General features: G+C 32.3%; 1 protein-coding gene across 2 annotated transcripts in view; it reads right to left on the bottom strand.

Annotated features, from left to right (window-relative positions):
• The window catches only part of HOMER1 (homer scaffold protein 1), a 156,449-nt gene that overhangs the window by 88,852 nt on the left and 45,691 nt on the right, over positions 1-21,906 (bottom strand). For both annotated transcript variants that reach the window (XM_031966081.1, XM_023495794.2), the window contains exons 2-3: positions 10,352-10,508; positions 1,947-2,078 (exon numbers count right to left, since the gene is read on the bottom strand). In XM_031966081.1, the coding sequence (XP_031821941.1) occupies positions 1,947-2,078; positions 10,352-10,508 (289 nt within the window). The remainder of the gene's footprint in view (positions 1-1,946; positions 2,079-10,351; positions 10,509-21,906) is intronic.

Here is a 21,906-nt window from a genome sequence, read left to right as displayed (position 1 = left end):
AAACCCTATAATTTATCCTCCACCTTTTTTTCTTTTACTCCTGTCCTGATACAGAAATGGCCCCTTTCTTCACCAAGGTCAACCCTCTCTACTTGTATCCTTGATCCCAAGTCTATGCCATTGTTGAATCTTCAGCTTCTGTTATCTGCTGGATTCTTCCCCATTGCCTACAAGGATGTCTAAGACACTTTTGTCCTTAAAAAACCCTCACTTGACCCTATTATTCTCTCAATCCACTGTTCTGCAATTGACCATACTGTCCCTTCAGATTACAGTTTCACATTTTTCCTTTTCATAGCCAAGCTGTGAATATTCTTGTCTTCCCCTTCCTTTTCTCTCATTCATTTTTCTCAGATTCTTACAATCTGCTCCTAGCCTCACTCCACTAACTAAACTTACTGTTCATCTCATAACTGCCAAATCCAATTTGTTTCTCATAGTCTTCATCCTTCTTAACTTCCAAAGCACTTAGGATGACCTTCTTCTTGAATGCTCTTTCCTCATTTTGGGTTTTTGTGACATTGCTCTCTTTTGGTTCTCTCCTGTTTGGCTCTTCCCTCTATATTCTTTGTTGGATTACCATCCATGTACATATACCTCAAGATTTTCACTGGCCTTTTCTCTTTATATTCTTCTCTCAGTAATTTTATCGACTCCCTTGGGCTCAGTTTTTCCTTTGCATATGACTACTACATTCTGTCCTATCCTTTTTACTGACCGCTGTTCCCAGATCATCAGTTGCATATCAGATATATCCCATTGGAAGTCCCATAAGCACTTCAAACTCATGGCCAAAATAAAACTTTTTATCTTTCCTCCAAAAAATCTCTATACTTCTTCCAATTTTCCCCATTAAAAGTCAAAGTATCATCAGGCTTCCAGTCATTCAGGTCCACAATCTGAATCATCCTCAATTCCCCCTTCTTGATTACTCCCCCTCTACTATATTCAAGTTTTGTTGATTCTCTCTCCAAAATACTTCTCAAATGCATCTCTTTCCCTCCACTCATATAGTTCAAGACCTTACCCTCTTTTTCCCACCTTAGCTTACTACAATTATTTTCTAATTAGTCTCCCTACTTCAAATGTTTTTCCTTTTGAATCTGTAGTCCATAAATTGCCAAAGTGACATTCCAAAAGTATAAACCAGAGCATATTACTTCATAAGCTGGTTCCAGCTAAAATATACTTTACTATCCTTACAATCCCCATGATCCAAACTGGACTAATTGGCTGTTTCTTACATACAATACTTTATCTCTCATATCTGTGCCTTTCTACTGGCTGTTGATCCTGCCTGGGATCACTCCTCACCTCTGCCTTATGGAAATCCTAGCTTCCTTCAAAGTTCAGTATAAATTATTGTTCAATCATTTCAGTCACGTCGACCCTTCGTGACTCCATTTAATGTTTTCTTAGCAAAGATACTGGAGTGGTTTGCCATTTCCTTCTCCAGCTCATTTTCCAGATAAGGAAACTGAGGCAAACAAGGTTAAGTGACTTGCCCAGGGTCACACTAAGAAGTGTCTGAGACCAGATTTCACCTTGGTAAAATGAGTCTTCCAGACTTCAGTCCTGGCTCTTTATTTACTGTATCACCTGATTGCTTCAGCTCAAGTACCATATTCTAAATCAGACTTTCTTAAGCTCCTGAAAGTAATTAGTTACTTTCCCCAAAAATAGAAATATGTAGTTTGTGTGTGTGTGTGTGTGTGTGTATAATTGTGTACATTTTCCCCATTAAAATGCAACTGAGGTGATTAGGGACTACTTTTTGTTTACCTTTGTATAATGTTTCACTATTAGATGTCCCAGAATTAAGAACCTCAAAATATTTACTATCTTTAGTTTTCAGCATCTTGCAATAAATTTAATGTTATGTGTTATTTAAATCTTTTAATGACTGAAATAAATAGATTTTCAATTAGGTTAATGATTTAACTTACTTTTGTAAGATGATGCTCAGAGGAGAATCCCAAACCATATACAGTATTTGCCCTGCTATCTGCCCACTGGCCAAACTTCTGTGATGTTTTAGTGAATGTCATGTTTGGGGTGATGGTGCTATTTATTATTGCCTGAAAAAGAAAATAAAATCATATTACCTCTCAAGTCAAATTTTGAATACAATCACACAAGCACAAGGCATTAACTGCTATTCTTTCCCCATTAAATATTTTAACTGAATGATTTTTATAATTGGACAGATTTAAAGTATCTCTTAATTTCCCTTCTGAAGATTTAACCAGGCAAAATAAAATTACTCAAACAAGATTACATTTTAAAAGGCAAGAGTAGAAAGTAAGGGTAAGGCGTTATGAATAAAAATGGCTATTGTGTCCTTTGACCTATATATATATATGTGTGTGTACACACACACACACACACACAAACAATGACATGATTCCCCCTTCATTCAGAGGACATGCACTCTGGGATCTTTCCACTGCAATGACTAGTCCTACCAAGCTATACACACACCCTCACCCATTCTTCTTGTATCCAAGTGTTTATGCATTTTTAAGACAGCTGCTGAGGTTAAGGGTAAAAGTCTGTAGGAGTATTCTTTGGGAAGATAAGTGGACCATATGGAGGATCAAACCCACAGGCTCATTAGTATCACATTTGAAAGGACTGAGCTAACTGAACCAAAGTAAAAATTAAAGAAATCTTAAATATTCTGTTTAATGTATTTTATTTGTTGTTTGAAAAAAGGAAATATACCTTAATTTTCTAAAATGTATTACTAAAAATTTTTATTGCAACAAAACTTTATAATCTCTGTGTAGCAATGCAATTATACAGAAAAACTCATATTCTCATGATTAGTCTCTTATATGTTAATTGAGGGATAACCCACAGGAATCAAGATTAACATAAATATATAAGCCCAATGTAAGGGACCTTATTCCCACATATCCCTGTGGATATATAATATTCAACTATTTTCAGGTAAATATCAATATTCACCAAAAATCTAGGTTGAAATAATGAATTATAATTATAATAATAGAGAAAATCAGAAGTGTGCTAATAAGAATAACCAAGGGGGGAGGAAGGAGGAGGGGGAGAGACACTATGGCACACTTTTAATATTAATGTGCCCTGATGATTTCAGAAAATCCAGAAAAGATTTACATGAACTGAGGCAAGTGAAGTTAACAGAACCAGAAGAACATTGTACAAAGTAACAGCAATGAATGACTTAGCTATTTTCAACAATTTATGATCCAAGACAATCCCAAAGGATTCATGATGGAAAATGCTATCCAACTTCAGAAAAAGAACTAATGGAGTCTGAATGCAGTTTGAAACATACTATTTTTCACTTTTATTTTTTTGAAGGAGTAAATTTCAAGTTTTCCTCCATAAAATACTAATATGAAAATGTTTTACATGACTGCACATGTATTAACCTGTATCAGATTACTTACCTTCTCAGCAAGGGGAGAGGGGTAGGAGGGAGGGAGAGAATTTTGAACTCAAAATAAAAAAAAGTATTGAAAATTCTTTTCATATTTTCACTTAATAAATGCTTGTTGATTTAACAGGGAGAAATCTTAAATAATCATGATTGCCTTCTCATTTTTTGGTAAGAGGAACCTAGCAAATAACATTAACACTTTTAAATATATTAAAAAACACAACTTGAGAGAGATTTAAGATTTTAACAAAGATTGAAAATATTCAAACATTTAAAAACGGTATTAAAAATTTAATTTTATTCAATATATATTGAATACACATGTATATAAAAATAAAATTTAAAAAGATTAATCTGAATTATTAACATTTTCTCCATCATCAACAATTTGGCTATGAAGGAGTAAGAATTTTAGGAGTGACACTAAAGAACAAAAGTTACATCTATGTAGCTATATATGTATAAAAGAACTTATATCATTTAAACCAGTATACTACTTTACTAAGTATACTATTGACACTTAAATACTTTTTGACTTCACATCACTTAAATACTTTTGACTAGAGAAATCCTAGATAACCAAGCATGATTGATTACCTTCTCATTTTTTAGGTAAAAGGAACCTAGCAAATAACATTAACATTTTTAAACATATTAAAAAATACACAACTTGAGAGAGATTGAAGATTTCAACAAAGATTGAAACATTTAAACATTTAAATTTAAATACTTTTTAATTTAACATTTAAATAGTTAATATTAAAAAAATTTAGTAGTATTTAATTTGCTTATTACAGATACAATTAATTATATACATCTCATACAAATTTTATTAAGATAATTACTGTTCCAAACTTCATCAAGTTTGTAGGCCCTTTATTTTTTAGTTTGCACACTGACATAAAGGACCTTCATCTGTTCCATCTCCTTCATTTTAGAGATGAAAACTGATGAGTTTTCATCAAGAAAGTGAAATGATATATAAAAGTTCTAACAGTTAACTAGGGAAAGAATCCAGACTAGATTCTCCCAGCGCACACCTAACTTAGATACTTACCTTCTTCTATAATTTAAGACCTTATTTTGAATTCTCAATTTAAAAATCTTTTTTCATTAAGTTCAACATATATTTTAACTTCCCTGAAGAAAGTTAGGAATCTTATAACAGTATCGTTTAGTTCAAGTATTATTTTAACTGGAGCTCCAAAAAGAAGGATCATCTGTTATCAGTGAATAGATGGAGAGATAAACAGCAAGAACACAATCAGTAGCAGAGCCAGAAAAGCTTCAGATTTTGTGGTAGTTTGGAGACAGCAGGACACTAGTTTCTGAAATGTACTCTGTAGTATCCATACTCTTAAGACTCCAAACTTCAGGCAGATTATCCAAATTGAAGAACATAAAAATAAATCATATTTTCAGGTCAGTGGCCAGTGGAGAGATCCAGATTCAAATGCAGGAGGCGCAGGGTTCAAGTCCTTCCTTTGACACACACACTAGCTTTAGAATTAATAACCCTGAATCATTTAAAACCTCAGTCTTCCAGGCAATCTTCTAAGTCTATCAGTTGCAAAACCATACTGGTAGGAAGAAGTTTCCTTTCAACAATGAAATCATAGGTCTAAAGTGAACAATAGGGTATTGTCACTTACTTTGCCTTAATTAAGTGCTTTGATATAAACAGGGTCTTTGTTTATTCTAGCCTATGGTAAAAAAAGAGAACAATCTTTTAAATCAAAACATTTAATTACTTTCCAACCCTAGGGAGGTTATGAATCAGACCCTTTTGTTCTTTTGGACTGGTGCATTGTATCTGGATTTATATGGGCAAAATTAGGGTCTATTCTCAGCAATGGCTTAGAGAACTGGAAAGAACTCTAAGCAAATCAAGATAGAATAAGAAATCTGGATAACTAAATGCTTTTCTCACACTCTGGATTTGTTATTTTTTTTTTTTTTAAATACTCAGGGAGAATCTCAGAGGCCAACTTCTTCATTTTATGGTAGAGGAAACAGACCAGAATTAAGTGGCCTACCTAAGAGACCACACTTACATATTCAAGGTAAGATTTGATCCCAGGTCGCCTAATTCTAAAACTAATGTATTTTTTATTGTAACATAATTTCTCCCTTTTGAATGGCCTAAAAATTGAACACTATCATAAGAATATATGTATATTGAAAAGAAAAATGTTTAAGATTTTTAGATTTTTTATGCTGATATCCTATTCATTTAACATAGGAAAAATGAAACAAGAAGGAAAATGGAAAATAAATTTTATAGAGGTCATTCATCTCTCCTCTATGGAAACTGATTTATTTTTAAAGTCACTTTTCTTGAAATTCCTTGGCCAAGATTATAGTACCTATAACTTCAACCAAATTCATTATGTGGGGGATGGAGTTTATTTCACTCCATTACTTCGCTTCTGTGAGGTTTCAATCATATTCTCAAAAACCACTATTTTTAGGTCAAAGAGAGTTGAAAGTGTATGTTTTTCTTCTTTTGTTTACTATGCAAAGGCTCATTTTGATAGTTCATTCTCAGTTTAGGAATGACAGAAGAAAAGCCAGAGGTGAGATAAAGGGAACTTAAGTTCTAGAATGTATATAATCTCTCAAAATACCTTAATGAAACATACTGAAGCTAAAGAAAGAAGGGAAGATGTGTATGACTCTTATCTATATATACGCTGATGTCTCTTGTCACCTCTTATAAAATTCCTTGGACAAGACAATCGGTGCCTCTTCTAGGAAGGACTAAGATCTGGGAGGGAATAAATCTTTCTTACTCCTTTCTCAAGAGAAGAGAAGGAATGGAGAGGTTGAAAAACGTAAATTTTCAAAACTAGATCTCAGCTCAGGTCTTGACTACCCTACAGCAGCATATTTCTAGTAATATATCAGGCTTTTAGGGAGCTAGACAAAACTACTCTCTGTCCTGTTTTAATCTCTCTTCAATCCTGTCCTTGTTCTTAAAGCTCTTCTAACAGCCCATTTTCACAGTGCCTTCTCTTTAAAGGATTACTAAGTTAGAGTTGGGGGAAAACCTAAAAGACACATAGTTTAAACTCTTCATTTTACAGATAAAAAACTGAGATTAAAAAAAAATTTACAGAAAAAAAATCTGGCTGGATTTTGTCAAAGGCAAACTTTGAATCAAGTTGCTCTAACATCCAAATCTAGAGTCCTTTCCATTAGTATCTTATTGCTTCTTAAAATGGGGCATCATTGCTGAGTGAAATAAGCAGGACCAGATCATTATATACTTCTACAACAATACTATATGATGATCAATTCTAATAGACATGGCCCTCTTCAACAAAGAGATGAACCAAATCAGTTCCAATAAAGCAGTAATTAATTGAACCAGCTACACCCAGCGAAAGAACTCTGGGAAATGAGTGTGAACCACTACATACAATTCCGAATCCCTCTGTTTTTGTCCGCCTGCATTTTTGATTTCTTTCACAGGTTAATTGTACATTATATCAAAGTCCAATTTTTCTTGTGCAGCAAAATAACTATATGGACACATATACATATATTATATTTAACATATACTTTAACATGTATTGGTCTGTATGCCATCTGGGGGAAAGGGTGGGGAGAAGGAAGAGAAAAAGTGGAACAAAGGGTTTTGCAATTGTCAATGCTGAAAAATTACCTATGCATATATCTTATTAATAAAAAGCTAAAATAAATAAATAAAAATAAAATGGGGCATCATTGATTCCCTTTCCCTAATAACCCTCAAGTGACTATATTTTAATCATTTGTATCCCTAATCCATTAATTTACCAACACTCTTTTGGGGGAAGGGGAAGAACACTTTTTTAAACATACCAGTTTGTAAATTTCAATTTGGTCTTCATTTTTTTTTTTTACCTTTTTGTAACCTAGCATATCTCTGACCCATTGACTCCAAGTTTATTTTAACCCTGAAGGAAATTTTGGATGGGCATTTGGATTCACATTTACTGAATTCTTAAATGTCCTCAGAAAGTAACATATTATAGCTTAAATATATATAATCTTTCCTCATTTTCCTTACATGTTTGTTCCTTTAAGCAATAAATTTTAGAAATACTATATTATTACAAATAGAATTGTAGTACGCCAATTGTGGCATTTAACCAAATTGATGTTTCTACAACCTTACTAGAAGGCCTTAAAGCAAAGATTAGATAAAAGGCCTGCAGTGAGAAGAAGAAGATAATGTTTTTGAGGTATGGGCATTTTGAAGAGATTTCATCACTCAATCAGGTGCTTAACAGAGAAAGAGACAGGTTAAACACTCTTATAAAAGAATAAATTGCAGTATCTATTAAAGAATGTAGTCATCAAAAACCATTACATTGAATTCCCAATACCTATATTTATGCACACCTGCATCTTTGATATCCTTCACAAGCTAACTGTACAATAATTCAGAGTCTGATTCTTTTTGTACAGCAAAATAATGTTTTGGTCATGTATACTTATTGTGTATCTAAGTTATATTTTAATATATTTAACATCTACTGGTCATCCTGCCATTTAGGGGAGGGGGTGGAGGGGTAAGAGGTGAAAAATTGGAACAAGAGGTCTGGCAATTGTTAATGCTGTAAAGTTACCCATATATATATATATATATCCTGTAAATAAAAGGCTATTAAATAAATAAAAAAAAAAAAGAAGAATGTAGTCATCACTGCAGAACTCTGCAGTAGTTCATAGGTTTAGAACTAAAAAGAGCGTTAGTTCCCAATATTCATTTAATAAACTAACTAAAATAGTATATGCCACAGAAAAAACATCCAAATCAACTAGTAAAGTAAATTTATTTTCTTCTTTAAAAAATAAAAGTATATGAAAGTCTTTTATAACACAAAAAAGTACCAGATTGAATAATTCTAAATAGGAAAAGGGCAGGGAGGTAACTGAGTGGAGAGAATTCTAGGCCTGGAGTCAGGAAGATTCATCCTCCTGAGTTCAAATCTGTACTCAGATACTTACTAGCTGGGTGACCTTGGGGAAATTATTCAACCCTGTTTTCCTCAGTATCCTTATCTATCAAATGGGCTGGAGAAGAAAATGGCAAAGCACTCTAGTATCTCTGCAAAGAAAACCCTAAATGGGGTCATGAATACATGACTAAAAAACAGTTCAACAACAACAAAACAGGAGAAGATAGGCTTTGGCATCACAGTCAAGAGACAAAAAGCCCAGCAGTATTATCTAGTCTTGTATTCACCTGGACTCAAGAAGTCATTTTGACTAACTCACCAGAACTGCTTTCTAGATAGGCACTCCTTGAAAATAAGTCACTGAAAGACTTTTACTTTTCAGATAAAGGTGTAGTTAATATGAAGTCTACTTTAAGTACTTCCATGAGGTTTCTCTCCTTGCATAGTGGTGTTTCTGTCCCCATCAATTTCTTTGTAACCTTTTAGCCACCATCTACGAACACTAAAACTTCAAAGGACACAGAAGAGAAATCAGGGGTTGGTAGTGTTGTTCAATCATTTTCAGTTGTGTCCAGCTCTTTGTGATTCCATTTGGGATTTTCTTGACAAAGTTACTGGAATGATTTGCCATTTCCTACTCCAGCTCATTTGACAAAGGAGAAAACTGAGGCAAGCAGGAATTAAATGACTTGCCTAGTTTCACACAGCTGATAAGTGTCTGAGGCCAGATTTGAACTCAGAAAGATGAGTCTTCCTGACTCCAGGCCCAGCATCACTGTATCCACTGTACCACCTAGATGCCCCAAGAAACCAGCTTCATATGACTAAAGAGATACACTAGGGAACAGAGTTAACCTGTTTTATATTCTAAATCTGAATGTATTACACGTTCAAATGAACACATGCAGAATAAAGAACAAGGATAGTAACTTAGTAAACCTTTAAAGAAGCTAACTAAAAGCTATCTCCAAGTCATTTCACCAATGGCCATGCATTATTCTAATAAAAAAAAAAAGTCAATTCAATTAATAACAATACTCATTCATTAGTTATGTTCAAGTCTCTGGGAAGCATAAAGAGAAGTTTCAAAGATCATGTTCTTACAAAGCTTACAATCTAGTTGAGATGAAAGGATATTTAATACATAATATAAGAATCAAATAATGAAGACAATAATGAAGAAATGATCAGAAGGCAATAAATATATGATTAGTTGACAGAAAAGTGAAGTAAGTAGGAACATTATGAAGTCAGGAGAGAAGGGCAGGGTAGATTAAAGGATTTCAAAGTAGAAGGGTCCTTGGAAAATCGCCTAGTCCAAAAGATTAGGAAACCAATGCTTCAGAACAAATAGTGATTTGTCCATGGTTATACAATGGTTATGATACCTCTCCTCCCCCATTCTTCACACTGTCAATAATCATAGTATTCTTGGCCACAACACATCATTAATCTAGGCCAAAGTAATTTGGTACAGCTTCACTGAGGAAACACATGGAGATATCTTCTCACCAATTTTATATAATGTGATATTGCAAATATGATATTCAGAAATATCAGACATCAGAAATATAAATATAAAATATGAACAGTGTAAACTTTGATACTCTCAGTGAAAAAGAAACTGACCAAAATTAAGCAAATATCCTGGAATTTTGCCTTTATTTTTCAGGCATGAAGAGTGCCAAATATACTATTATAGGTTCTGGGACAATCCAGGATTCTTATAGACTCCTATATAAACTCTGTAAGTAAACTATCAAATCTACTGAATGGTCTGGTACATATCTATAAGTATAATAGGTTTACTGAGAAAACTAATTTAATAAAAATTTTTTCATTACCTAAAGAATCAGTGATAATAATATTTTAAAAGGTTTTTTAATACTTAAATACTTCTTAATACTTAAAAAAACAAATATTTAATACTATATCATCAAGAACAAGACAAATATTTAAAAGAAAAAAAAGAGCTAACCTTTGAGCCATCTAAGCTGATTATTCTATACACATTTCTTGTGCTGTCATAGAAGTAAGATACCGTAACCGCATGTTTGCTGGTGGGAACCCAGTTTTTCTTTGTGTTTGGGTCAATCTGGAAGACGTGAGCTCGAGTGCTGAAGATGGGTTGTTCCCTAAGTGACAGAGAGTAACAATAAGCAATCTGATTAGAAGCAATAGTAAAAAGAACCACTATATAATATCTCCCCAAATCTTAAAAATTAAAATATTGTCATAATAGTATGGAAGGATACTGCAATTTAATATTATACAGATAAAAATATACAAGGGAAAAAGGTCATCTAGGTAGTCATCTGTGTGTGAGAGGTGATATACTCTACAGACATTTAAAATACTGGTTTTTAAAATATAATTACACACATATAAATATAGATACAGATATACACACATTATTGTAACCTACTTCATCTCCAGGATTACAGTGTTGAACATGATATCAGGAAGATCTGAATTCAGATTCTGCTTAAGATAGTTGGCAAATCACTTAAACTCTTGGCTTCAATTTCTTTGTGAAATGGGGCTAACATCTCACAAAATTGCTGTGAGGATTTAAATAGAGTGCTTTGCAAATAAATCTTAAAAGTGCTGCTGTTTTTAACTACTAACATTCTTAAGTGTTAATTATTAATACAAGTATAATATCATTTGATCAAAAGGAATAGAATATTCATGTTAAACCTTTTTTCTTTAAACTTTAATATTCTGATTTTTAACTTATGAGTTGTAATCTGAAATAATTATACTAGTGATGTTTTGGCTAAACCTCAGTGACAAGAATACATGTTTAATTCATTCAAAGCTCTGTCCATGAAAAAAGCTTTCAAAGTAATTAGCACTTGTCAATCAACAATCATATGCATGCATGCATGATTTATTAGAATGAATAGCATCAATAGCTGGAAGAAATCATGTAACCCTACTTCCTCACTTAAAGAAATGGAAACTGAGGCCCTAAGAAGTCAAATGACTCTCCTCAAATCACACTGAAAACTGCAAGGGGAAAGATTCTTCTTGGTGCATATCCAGAATTCTTTTCCCAAAACCTGTACTTCCTCAATTAACTTACTTATAAATAAATAAGTTTCACTTTCTTAATACTCTTTCCCAGAACAAAACCAAATCAAACCCTTTGTAGTAACACTCACCTTAGCAGACTAACAGTGATATACCTCCCTTTAAGGTCATAGATTACAAGGTACAAAATGAGAAGTATATTGTCTGACACAGCCAAAGTATTAATTTGTATGCTTAATTTGTTCCAAATGAAGGTCTGATTTAGAACAGTACAGGTGGGTAGGTTTGGGGTAGAAGGGGAGGAGGTATCATTGGGAAGTGATGGTGATATTTCAAAAGAGAATATCAATAAAAAATATATATTTTTTTAATTTGGAACAAATCTACTTAAAGTTAGTGGAGAGAATGAACAAGTTGGATCTTTAAAAAAATTTCTGCATTCTAGCAAATGAAGTCTATGTTTTGTTAAGTATTATTTTTAAAATAAACATATATAATCATATTTTAAAAACTACAAATTATACTTCAAAGAAAGAATTATTGATATATTATAGATTGCCAAATTCTTCCATCATCAGATTTATTTTCACATATTGTAAAAAGATTTATTTTCCTTTCTGGCATATTGCCTTTTATGTAACAAAAGCTCTAGAATGTTAATTTTTTAAAAAAAATCTGAGTCCAACACTTATTTTTCAAATATTTTAAATATACATTTATCTAAAGTCTAAAATTGTGTATTTGCTATGCATAATAGTTTTCCTTTCTAAAAAGCTTAAGGTCTTATGAAGAGAATTTTCTATTGGCAATATTTAAGATTTTTTTAAAATCCATAAATAAATGAAGAAATACAAGTGGTAGCAGGCAAAGGAAAAAGAAATGTAACAGTTAAAAATAGATTAAACAAGTTCAATTTCTAGGGAAATGGCTTTCATTTCAGGTCACTGAATGTTCCATATCTCTTTAAAATGCTTAAGCCTTTAAAAATGTCATATAGGGGATTTTTCATTAGGGAAGTGGTAGTGGGGAAGGAATATGAGTACTTACTCTGTTCTTCAGTAATGGCTCATGATTCTCTCAATTTTTTATTTCTCAAGGCTTCAAAAATATTTTTCAGGGAAAAGAAACTGTTTTGAAGGGCTGACCACAATGTAAATTTAATTGCCATTGTAAGGTTATAGGTAAGGTGTGTGTGTGCGTGCGTATATATATATATATATATATATATATAAACAATATATAAACATATATGGATTTGTCTATATATACACAGATCTATATGAAATATTCAAATTTTTTCACTATTTACTATTCCTTTATGCAGGGGTCCTCAAACTATGGCCTGCAGGCCAGATGCAGCAACTGAGGATGATTATCCCCCTCACCCAGGGCTATGAAGTTTCTTTTTTTAAAGGCCCACAAAACATTTTTGTTTTTACTATAATCCGGCCCTCCAACAGTCTGAGGGACAGTGAACTGGCCCCCTATTTAAAAAGTTTGAGGACCCCTGCCTTTATGTATAATACAATTTCTAAGGGTTATCTCTCTTTTAGTCATGTCTATTTTTATTACTACCTTGTCTGAAATAATTGCCACCCCAACATTTTTAATTCATCAATCATAATAAATTCAGCTCCATGCCTTCATTTAATTGTGGGAATATATTTCAAGTATGTTTCTTTCTTTCTTTTTTTTTTTTTAAAAGGAAGAACATATTTTGGGATTCTAATTTCTAATCTGTGTTGTAATCCTCCCTTACTTTATGGGTGAATTCATTTTATTCATGTTCATTATTTATTGCGTTTTTCTTTCTTATATATTTTCATCTATTAGTTTTCTTATTCCTTCCCTCCTCAAAAAAAAAAAAAAAAACCCAAAACCTTTTTATAAGTTAGTGAATGATATTCAAGAATTAATGTGGTCAAAACATTTGTCTGATGAGTTTCTCCATACTTACACTGGTTTTTGAATAAAAACATATATAATCTAGAAAAGATTCATAACTGGTCTTTGAGACTTAATAGAACTTGCCTCAGTTTAATCTCTGAAAACTCCATACCACAATAAGAATATCAGAGTAGGACTTGTGAGGAAGAAATGTTTATGCTAAAATTTCATGTAGCTCTTTAAAAAGTTTGTTTTCCTTAATGACATCTGCCTTCTATAAATAATCTTGTCAGATTTTTTTTCAGATTTGTAATATGATTAAATCTAAAAAATATAAAGAAAAGGAAACAAGGACTTATTAAGAGTATTATTTGCAAGGCACATCATTTGTGATGACCATTTTGCAAATAATCCCCTTAACAACCTTGGAAAATAAGTGCTAATATTAGCCCAATTTTACAGTATAGGAAACTAAGGTAAATAGAACTTAAATGACTTACACAGGTCATACATCTAGTAAATACTTCAGGCCATTTTTGAATTCAAGTGTTCTTGATTCCAGGCCCAGCACTGCATCCTCCACTGAGTAGAATATAATAGCACTTCCATATAATCACATTCCCACAACTATTTTGTGATTTAGCACAAAGTAATACATTTATAGTAGTCAAGTTGATTGGAATTATGGCAAGTATACATTATGGGCTTTTTACATTCAGCTTTAAAAGGGTATTTTAGGATCAAAAAGCAGGGAAAAGATCTATCAAAATCTTGATAGATTTTTATGGTGAACCATTTATAACATGGTTCCTTATGGAAACCCAATGCCAATAAAAATTAAGAAAAATAATCACTCTGGACTTCTTTTCAATATATCCTCTAATAGGAAATGCCACAGCATTATTAGACATTTCTATAATAGCCCTGCCTATAAATGTTTTTTTTTTTTTTTGTTTATTTGTTTGTTTTGTTTTGTTTTTAAGGTAGAAGAAGAAATTGCTGATAAACTAGAGGGAGCCAGCTTGATAAGTTAGAAAAAGCACTGGCTTGGAATCAGGGCATCTGGGTTCAAATACTACCTCTTATTTTTTCACTGTATGATTGGGGGTAAATGATTTTGCCTCCCTGGCTCTCAGTTTCCTCATCTTAAAATAATATTATAATAAAATATATGGTCTCTAAAGGCCTTTTCAGTTCTAGATCTATTTTCCTATGAATTAGCCTGGAATCCTCCAGTTCTAGAATTGTTTATATTGTTTCAGATCAAAGTTTATTCTAATTGTCAAAGTTAACACCTTTATGTAGTCAGACTAACTAGTACCCAATAATACATCTGCAGTTAAGACTAATCTTAGACACAATTTTCTTTGTTTTCACTATATTTTATAATAGTTCAATGTTTTAATAACTAATGTTAAAACTGAAAGCAAATGAAATACAGGTATAAATTCATTAAATAAAACCTTGACCAAATTTCTGAGATTAAAAAACAGAGGTACTCACGGAGCTGGGGAAAGGAAAGTTTTCAAGCCAAAATATACAATTTACTTAAGTCTGGTCTGTATTCCCTACCAACTACTTGACATTAACACAGTCTCAGTACTGAGATGGAAGCTATAACCAATCACAGAATCTCAGAGCTGAAAGGAACCTAAGAAACTATTTTAGTTAATTCCCTGCTCAGCAAGAATCCCCTCTAACGAAATACTTGCCAAATGCTTATTCAGCCTATTTGAAGATTTTTTTTTTTATTTCTTTATGTGGGCAAATGGGGGGGTAGTAGAAGCCCACAATATTCAATTTAGAACAATTCTATTTATCAGAAAGAGGTTACCCATTACTTCTAGTTTTGCCCTTTGGGATCAAAATTCAACCCTTCACAATAGTGCTTCAAATCCTTTGAGACAGCTATCACGTTCCAGCTAGGCTTCCTCTTTTCAGGCACTACATAGCCCCACAGTTCTTGTTAACCAATCCTCATAGTGCATGAAATTGAATCCTTTCATCATATTTGTCACTGTCCTTCCTAAAATTTGGTACCTAGGACTAACACGATATTCCAGAGGTGTTCTTAGTTCTAGGATAGAATGCAGGAGGGCAATTACAAACCCAGTCTTGGGCATCGTGACCTCTCGATGCAGCTTAAGAGCACATTATATTTTTTTCTGATGACCAATAGATCACTATTAATTCACATTGCATCCACAGTCCACTAACAACCAGATATTTTTTCAGAAAACATGCTGTGTGGTCATATTTCACCTGTATAATTAATTTTTTAATCCAAGCTTAAGATTTTATACTTGGCCCTAATAAACTTCAGTTTTATTAAATTCAGTGGAATCTTCTAACATATTAAAACTTTTGGATCCTAAGTCTGCGATCTAATGTTACTTATTCCTCCTAGCTTTCAGCTATTTGAAAATCTGATAAGAGTGAAATCCACACCTCTACCCAAGTCATTGATGAAAATGTCATCTGTAGCACAAATCCTGGATTAATAAATTCATCTTATAATTTGGTATAAAATTTAGATTTAGCTATAACAAAAATATGAGCGGTCAGTTCTCAAAAAAAAATAATTCCTATTTCACTGAAACCACTAAAAATTCCTTCAATTAAATCTTTAGATGGTTATATCTAAAAGCCTAATAATTCATATAAAAATTATTTAAAGGTAAACAGATAAGTTTTAACCAAAATATAAGTCCAAAAATATTTAAATTGCCATATAGAAAAACTTTTTTGAAATGAACTCATTTCGCTTGCCTTCCAATCTTTTGCTTCTCAAATTACAAGGCAATGACCATTAACTAATTAAAATACATATTAACTGGTCCCAGTTACCAAGATGCTACAAGAATGCTCCTATAATACTTCCTCTAACATTCACAAATGTGACATTTAAGAACCATACGATTCTTCACATTTTCACTCAGCTTTTGGTATGATCCTATTATTTTAGTATAGTCTGCTGAATGAAAACAAAAAAAAAAGAATTAAGTGAGCCTGGCCAAAAAACAAAAAGGAAAAACAAAATAGATCAATTTAAGATGTAAAAGTATATGTATATACATAATTATTATTTATATATATATATATTTATATATTCACATGTTGTGTATATATGTAAATACATATATATATATGGCTACCAGAGCTATTACTAGTAGAGAATATAATATGTATGATTTTTTTTAAAGAGTGGGAAACTTGCCAGCCTTTCAGACCTAGAAATGAAAATCAAATAATGAAGAATTGATTGGTCTTTTCAGAAAATATCTATGTTCAGAGGAACCAACTTAAGTCATTTTCTTCCTCACTTCTTTTGTATCCTGTATTCGCTAAGTAGTCCCTTCTCAATTTCTTAACTTAAGTTAGACAAAAGCAGATATTGGAAAGGTCACAAATCTAGTTGACTGACAACAAAAAACAAACCCAGTTTTATTGAAAAAAAAAAAAAAGGAATTAAAGTATAATATATATATGACAATTAATATTATGCAGTTCCCCCCCCTTATGTATTTCCTGGCAATGACAGAGAAATGATAGACACAAGATAAAGAATGAGATATGCATTTTGGACATGGCCAACGTGGGAATTTGTTTTGCTTGACTATGCATATTTTAATAGGCTTTTGTTTTTCTTGAATAGATGGGAAGTAGAATGGAGAAAAAAATTCTTGTTAACTGGAGAAAGGGAAGAAGATTAGTATTAAGAAAAAGACTGATGATGAAAGTGTTAAGGATGGAGGTGGATAGTTGGAAATAACCTTGATCTGTAAGGATGAGAGAGAAAAGGAAGGTGTAAACTTCAAGGAAATTGACAGTGGTGGTCATATATATTTAGACCTGGAAATCTCTTGGTCTTCTACTTAAGGGAAAAATGAGACCCAAAGGAATTAGGATCTGGGAAACAGGGGTTTGAACCCTTATCCTATAGTTTAAAATCCAATTCCCTTTCCATAATCCCATATTTGACCAGGTTAATGATATAGAACATGGCTTTAAAGAACAAGGAACATGCTTCTTCCTCTACCTCCTGTCCGTGTGGGTAGAAGGGCTTTAGAAAAGAATGGCTAGAAGATGACCATCTCCAAAAAAAAGGGCTGGTTTTAATCAAATATCTGGAAGTAGGTGGATAAATTATCCAGCAGACTGCAATCTTCAGTTACATATTTGGTTAATAAAGATTTGATTAGTAACAATGGGCTGAGAATTGCTGGAATTTCCTATCAACACCTACTTTTTTTTTTCCCTGAAGCAATCGGGGTTAAGTGACAGCTAGGCAATATTTATTAAGTGTCTGAGATCACATTTGAATTCAGGTCCTCCTGACTTCAGGGCTGGTGCTCTATTCACTGTGTCACCTAGCTGCCCCCTCAACATCTACTTTTTGTAGAGTAAATTGGCTGCCAATTATCTAACTATACCAGGCTGGCAACATCGCCATCTAGTGATAAATCAAATCCAATTCCAGTATCAATATTTCATTGTACACATGATGTATAGATGGTCTGTCCAAGTAGAGAAATTACAAAATGAATGAATGCATGTTTTTATAAAATTATTAAATTAGAACAATTAGGGATATAAACATGGACTAATTTTAAGAAAAGATACTTCAATGCATAATTTTGAGGAGTCTAGTTTTGTATCTATTCATATAATTTCTCAAGTATGAGAAGTATAGAGACATGTTTAAACAGTTTACATATAGTAATTGATCATAATATTGAACATCCAGGATTAGCACAGGTTAAATATTTAGGTTTCTTTTAGTTCCTTGATGAATTTTCTAATAAATAGTTTATATAAATGTCCATAAGATATTGAAGACAGTTTAAAATTAGATGCTGGGGGTAAAGGGGAATTTGCAGACATAGCTTTTTGTTTGACATGGGTAACTGCATATTCTATTTCTAAAAATATTTCTATAATGCCAGTCATCTTTTTTTTTCCTCAGAACATTTCCATGGAGACTTTTAAAACTAGAAGTAAATTTAAATAAAATTGCTCTGATTAAAAATGGAAGATAATATAAATATAGAAAGTTTAAATCCTACAGTTTTTATTGACCTCGTAAAAATAAAAATAAAAGTATGTAAGAAGAATCAATAAGAAATATCATTGAATGATATGATTTATTTGGGGAAGGGTCCCAATAGTCTTAATGAAGCTTAAAACTACACTAAAATTTCTAGGATACCTTATGTAATATCAAATTTATGCAATTCTAAGGAAATCAGAATTTCTGTGCTGGAAACTCTAATACAACCGATTATAAAATCATGTGTTAATTAGAAACTATTCAATTATTTAATTTAAACAGACTTTTAACAGGCTATGTTGTTTCTGTTTCTTCATAGGTCCAAAATTGAAATCATCTTCTCTTATAAATATACTCCTCCTTGGCCCCAATCTATCAGCTGTCAAATCTTATCTTAACTCCACAATTTCTTTCATGCCATCTCCCTTCCTCTCCAGTCACAATATCATTGACTTTCTTCATATCCTCATTTTTGATTTAATGGATTTTAAATATCCATCTAGGATAGCATTTATGCCTCCATCCTCTAATTTCTATCTATGCTCTATCCTCATGATTGCCAAAGTAATTTTTCTAATGCAAAGATTGGATCATTGCATTCCTTAGTTTAAAATTAATAATAATAATAGCTAGTGTTTATATAACACTTTAAGATCTCCTAAAATACATATAATAAATAAAAATACATAAACGCATATAAATTTATAATAATATTCTAGATAACCTTGAATCTGTGTCCACTGAAAAATCACTTCTAATTCAAGACCCTGATCAGGGGCTACCATCTTATTTACAATGCTTTCCTCAGTCTCCTGGGTCAGTTTTGATTCTTAGGAACACAGATCAAGCTACAAACATTTTTTAAGGGCTTACTATGTACCAAAGTTAAGTTTGGAGATTGTGGGCCAACGCACAATCCCAAGAAATAACCAGACTGGGGAAATTGAGTAATAACCTCCCCTCCCCATTACAGCTAATCTCAAAGCTTGTGGGACCTTCACTTGTCTCCACCTGTAGGCTGTTTCCTTTGGCTGTGCTAAGCTCTTATCCTTTCCCCTTTTGCACTTTGAAGCACTAGTTGGGAAAAGATCCCCTTTTCCTCTCTCAGTGTCTCAGTGTCATGATCATGAGGCTGTAGCTGGTGTCTTTCTCTGCAGGGTGAACTCTGAGTTTATATACAGTGGCTGATAAGATCCACCCTCACCCTTTTATATTTTCAATAGGAAGGAGTTATTAAAGGTGATCATACTAAATTATCTTTCCCCCTGAATTCTTCCAACAACTTCCCAATTTCAGTCCTTATCATTACTATCCTAATCTCCAAGATGTTCTTTCTTTTAGTTATCCTTAATTCATCACTCAGCTGAAACTGCTCTCTTCAAAGTTGCCACGAATCCCTTAATTGCCAAATCTGGTGACCTTTTCACAATCCTCATCCATCATCTTTTCCCCAGCATTTTGACAGTGTTGACAACCCTGTTCTCTTACTTTTTTCTTCTGTGAGTTGTTGAAAACACTATGTATAAACCTATAAATACTCTAATTATCTACACACAAATTTGGAGACAGAATTTTCCATCCTGATTAAAAACTCCCAAGCAAAGAGCTTCAGTAGATTTTGAAACTACTTGTTAAAAATACAAAATATACTATCTTCAATTAGTTAGCAAGAACTGATCATCATCAATGAAAGTGCAAATTTAGTGATTAAATTTCAACAAAAACTTATGAATAGTCTGTGGATGGCACTGAAAATGTGAATGCTATTATTTGATAAATAAAGTCAATAAAGCCTCCATTTGAATCTACATGATCCAAATCAAGTATTAAAATAAGAATAAACTTAAAACTAAATTATTGAATCACCTGGATCAATATATTAAACCACAACTTTCTAAAATAATGAAGCATATTAAATCACAGTTCTCAAAAAAGTAATTACTAATAATATTTTACTGAGAAAAATAGCTTTTTGAATTGAATCAGGACTCTATAATTTATTTTAATATTTATCACTAATTATGTATATAATTGTTATACTATATTTTGTGCTACATAAGGGCTTATATAATAAATTTATATAATTGTGTATTATATGTAAACTTGTATATATATAATTTTATATAATCATATAATAAATTAATTGTGCATATTGTATATTAATTTTATTATTAATTTTAAAACTTATATGATTCTATTAATGCAGAGCACCCCCAACATACATCAGAAGCAGGAACCCGGGATCTTTCTTATTTTAAAGCTAATTCATTTACCTACTCTGCCATAAGCCTCTAGTAAATAAAATATTATTTTCAAACCTGGCTCATTCACATCACACTCCCTACCTGTGCATGTAACAACTTATGCCCTTCCTCTGAAACAACCTATATTTAACTGCTTTCTATATATTTACATTTAATAAACTTATAATATATGCTATATGTTCTTGCTTGTTACATCCTCCATCAAAATGGAAGATTCTTGCAAATAGGAATTGTTTCATTCTTTGTACCTATATGTCCAGCACTATGCCTGGCACAGAGTAGACACTTAAACACTTGCTAATTTATTGACAGATCCCTTTGTCAACAAATACAATGGCATTCTGGTTAAATATATATATATTATTTTAGCTTTTCAACTTATGCTGCTTTATTGCATGCATAATTATTAGTACAACAGTATGTGGGCTTTATTTATAAACAGGCAAACATACACAAATGAAGGCATGTGTTAAAAGTATTACAATGTTAAAAGCCCATGGGGGGAGGGAGGAGAAGGAAGGGAGAGAGAGTTGTAGACCACTGATCATATAATCCATTAGTGGTGTTTACTTTCTCTCCTCGACCCTCTCTGGCCATTATCACCTCTCCTATGCATAGAACTGCTCATCTTCAGTATTAGTTATTAATACTTAGCAAGTATTAATAATAATAGCTAGTATTTATATAAGTCTGTGAAGCACTTTGCATAAATTATCTCATGCAATTCTCACAACAAGCTTATTATTGTTATTATCATTATCAACTCTATACAGATGAGGAAAGTTAGAGTGAGAGGTTCAAATAGCTGAAGCAGGATTAAAATTCAGAACCTCCTGACTGCAAGTCCAGAACTCTATGAAATAGACCTCATTGTTATATTACAATTATAATGATCAAAATATTATGTGTGAATGTGTGTTTGTGTGTGTATTTCCTTCCCCTGTAAGACTAAATTCCTGTGAGGATCGAGACCTATTTTTGTATTCCCGTTGCCTAGCACAGTGCCTTGTACTAGCTGGGTACTTAATAGTTACTGAATTTGAACTGAATAATTCAGTTTTATTTACTTCAGTCCTTTATTAGATTATGGCACAAGTCACATATTGAAATCTTCAATGAAAAGTACCTTTCTTCTAATTTCATTGGGTTTTGGCTTATAAAAATATACTAAAATTTTTATTAATTAACATAATAAAGACTTCAAAAACCATATTCTCAAACTGTTCTATTAAGTATTTTCTCTTATGATTATATTTAACAATAACTATCTACATAGTGATTTTCCCCCTTCATCCA

Source organism: Sarcophilus harrisii, chromosome 1 (assembly GCF_902635505.1).
Source record: "Sarcophilus harrisii chromosome 1, mSarHar1.11, whole genome shotgun sequence".
Lineage (NCBI taxonomy): Eukaryota > Metazoa > Chordata > Mammalia > Dasyuromorphia > Dasyuridae > Sarcophilus > Sarcophilus harrisii.
Note: the sequence above shows the minus strand (reverse complement) of the source record. Positions and strands in the feature narration are given on the sequence as shown.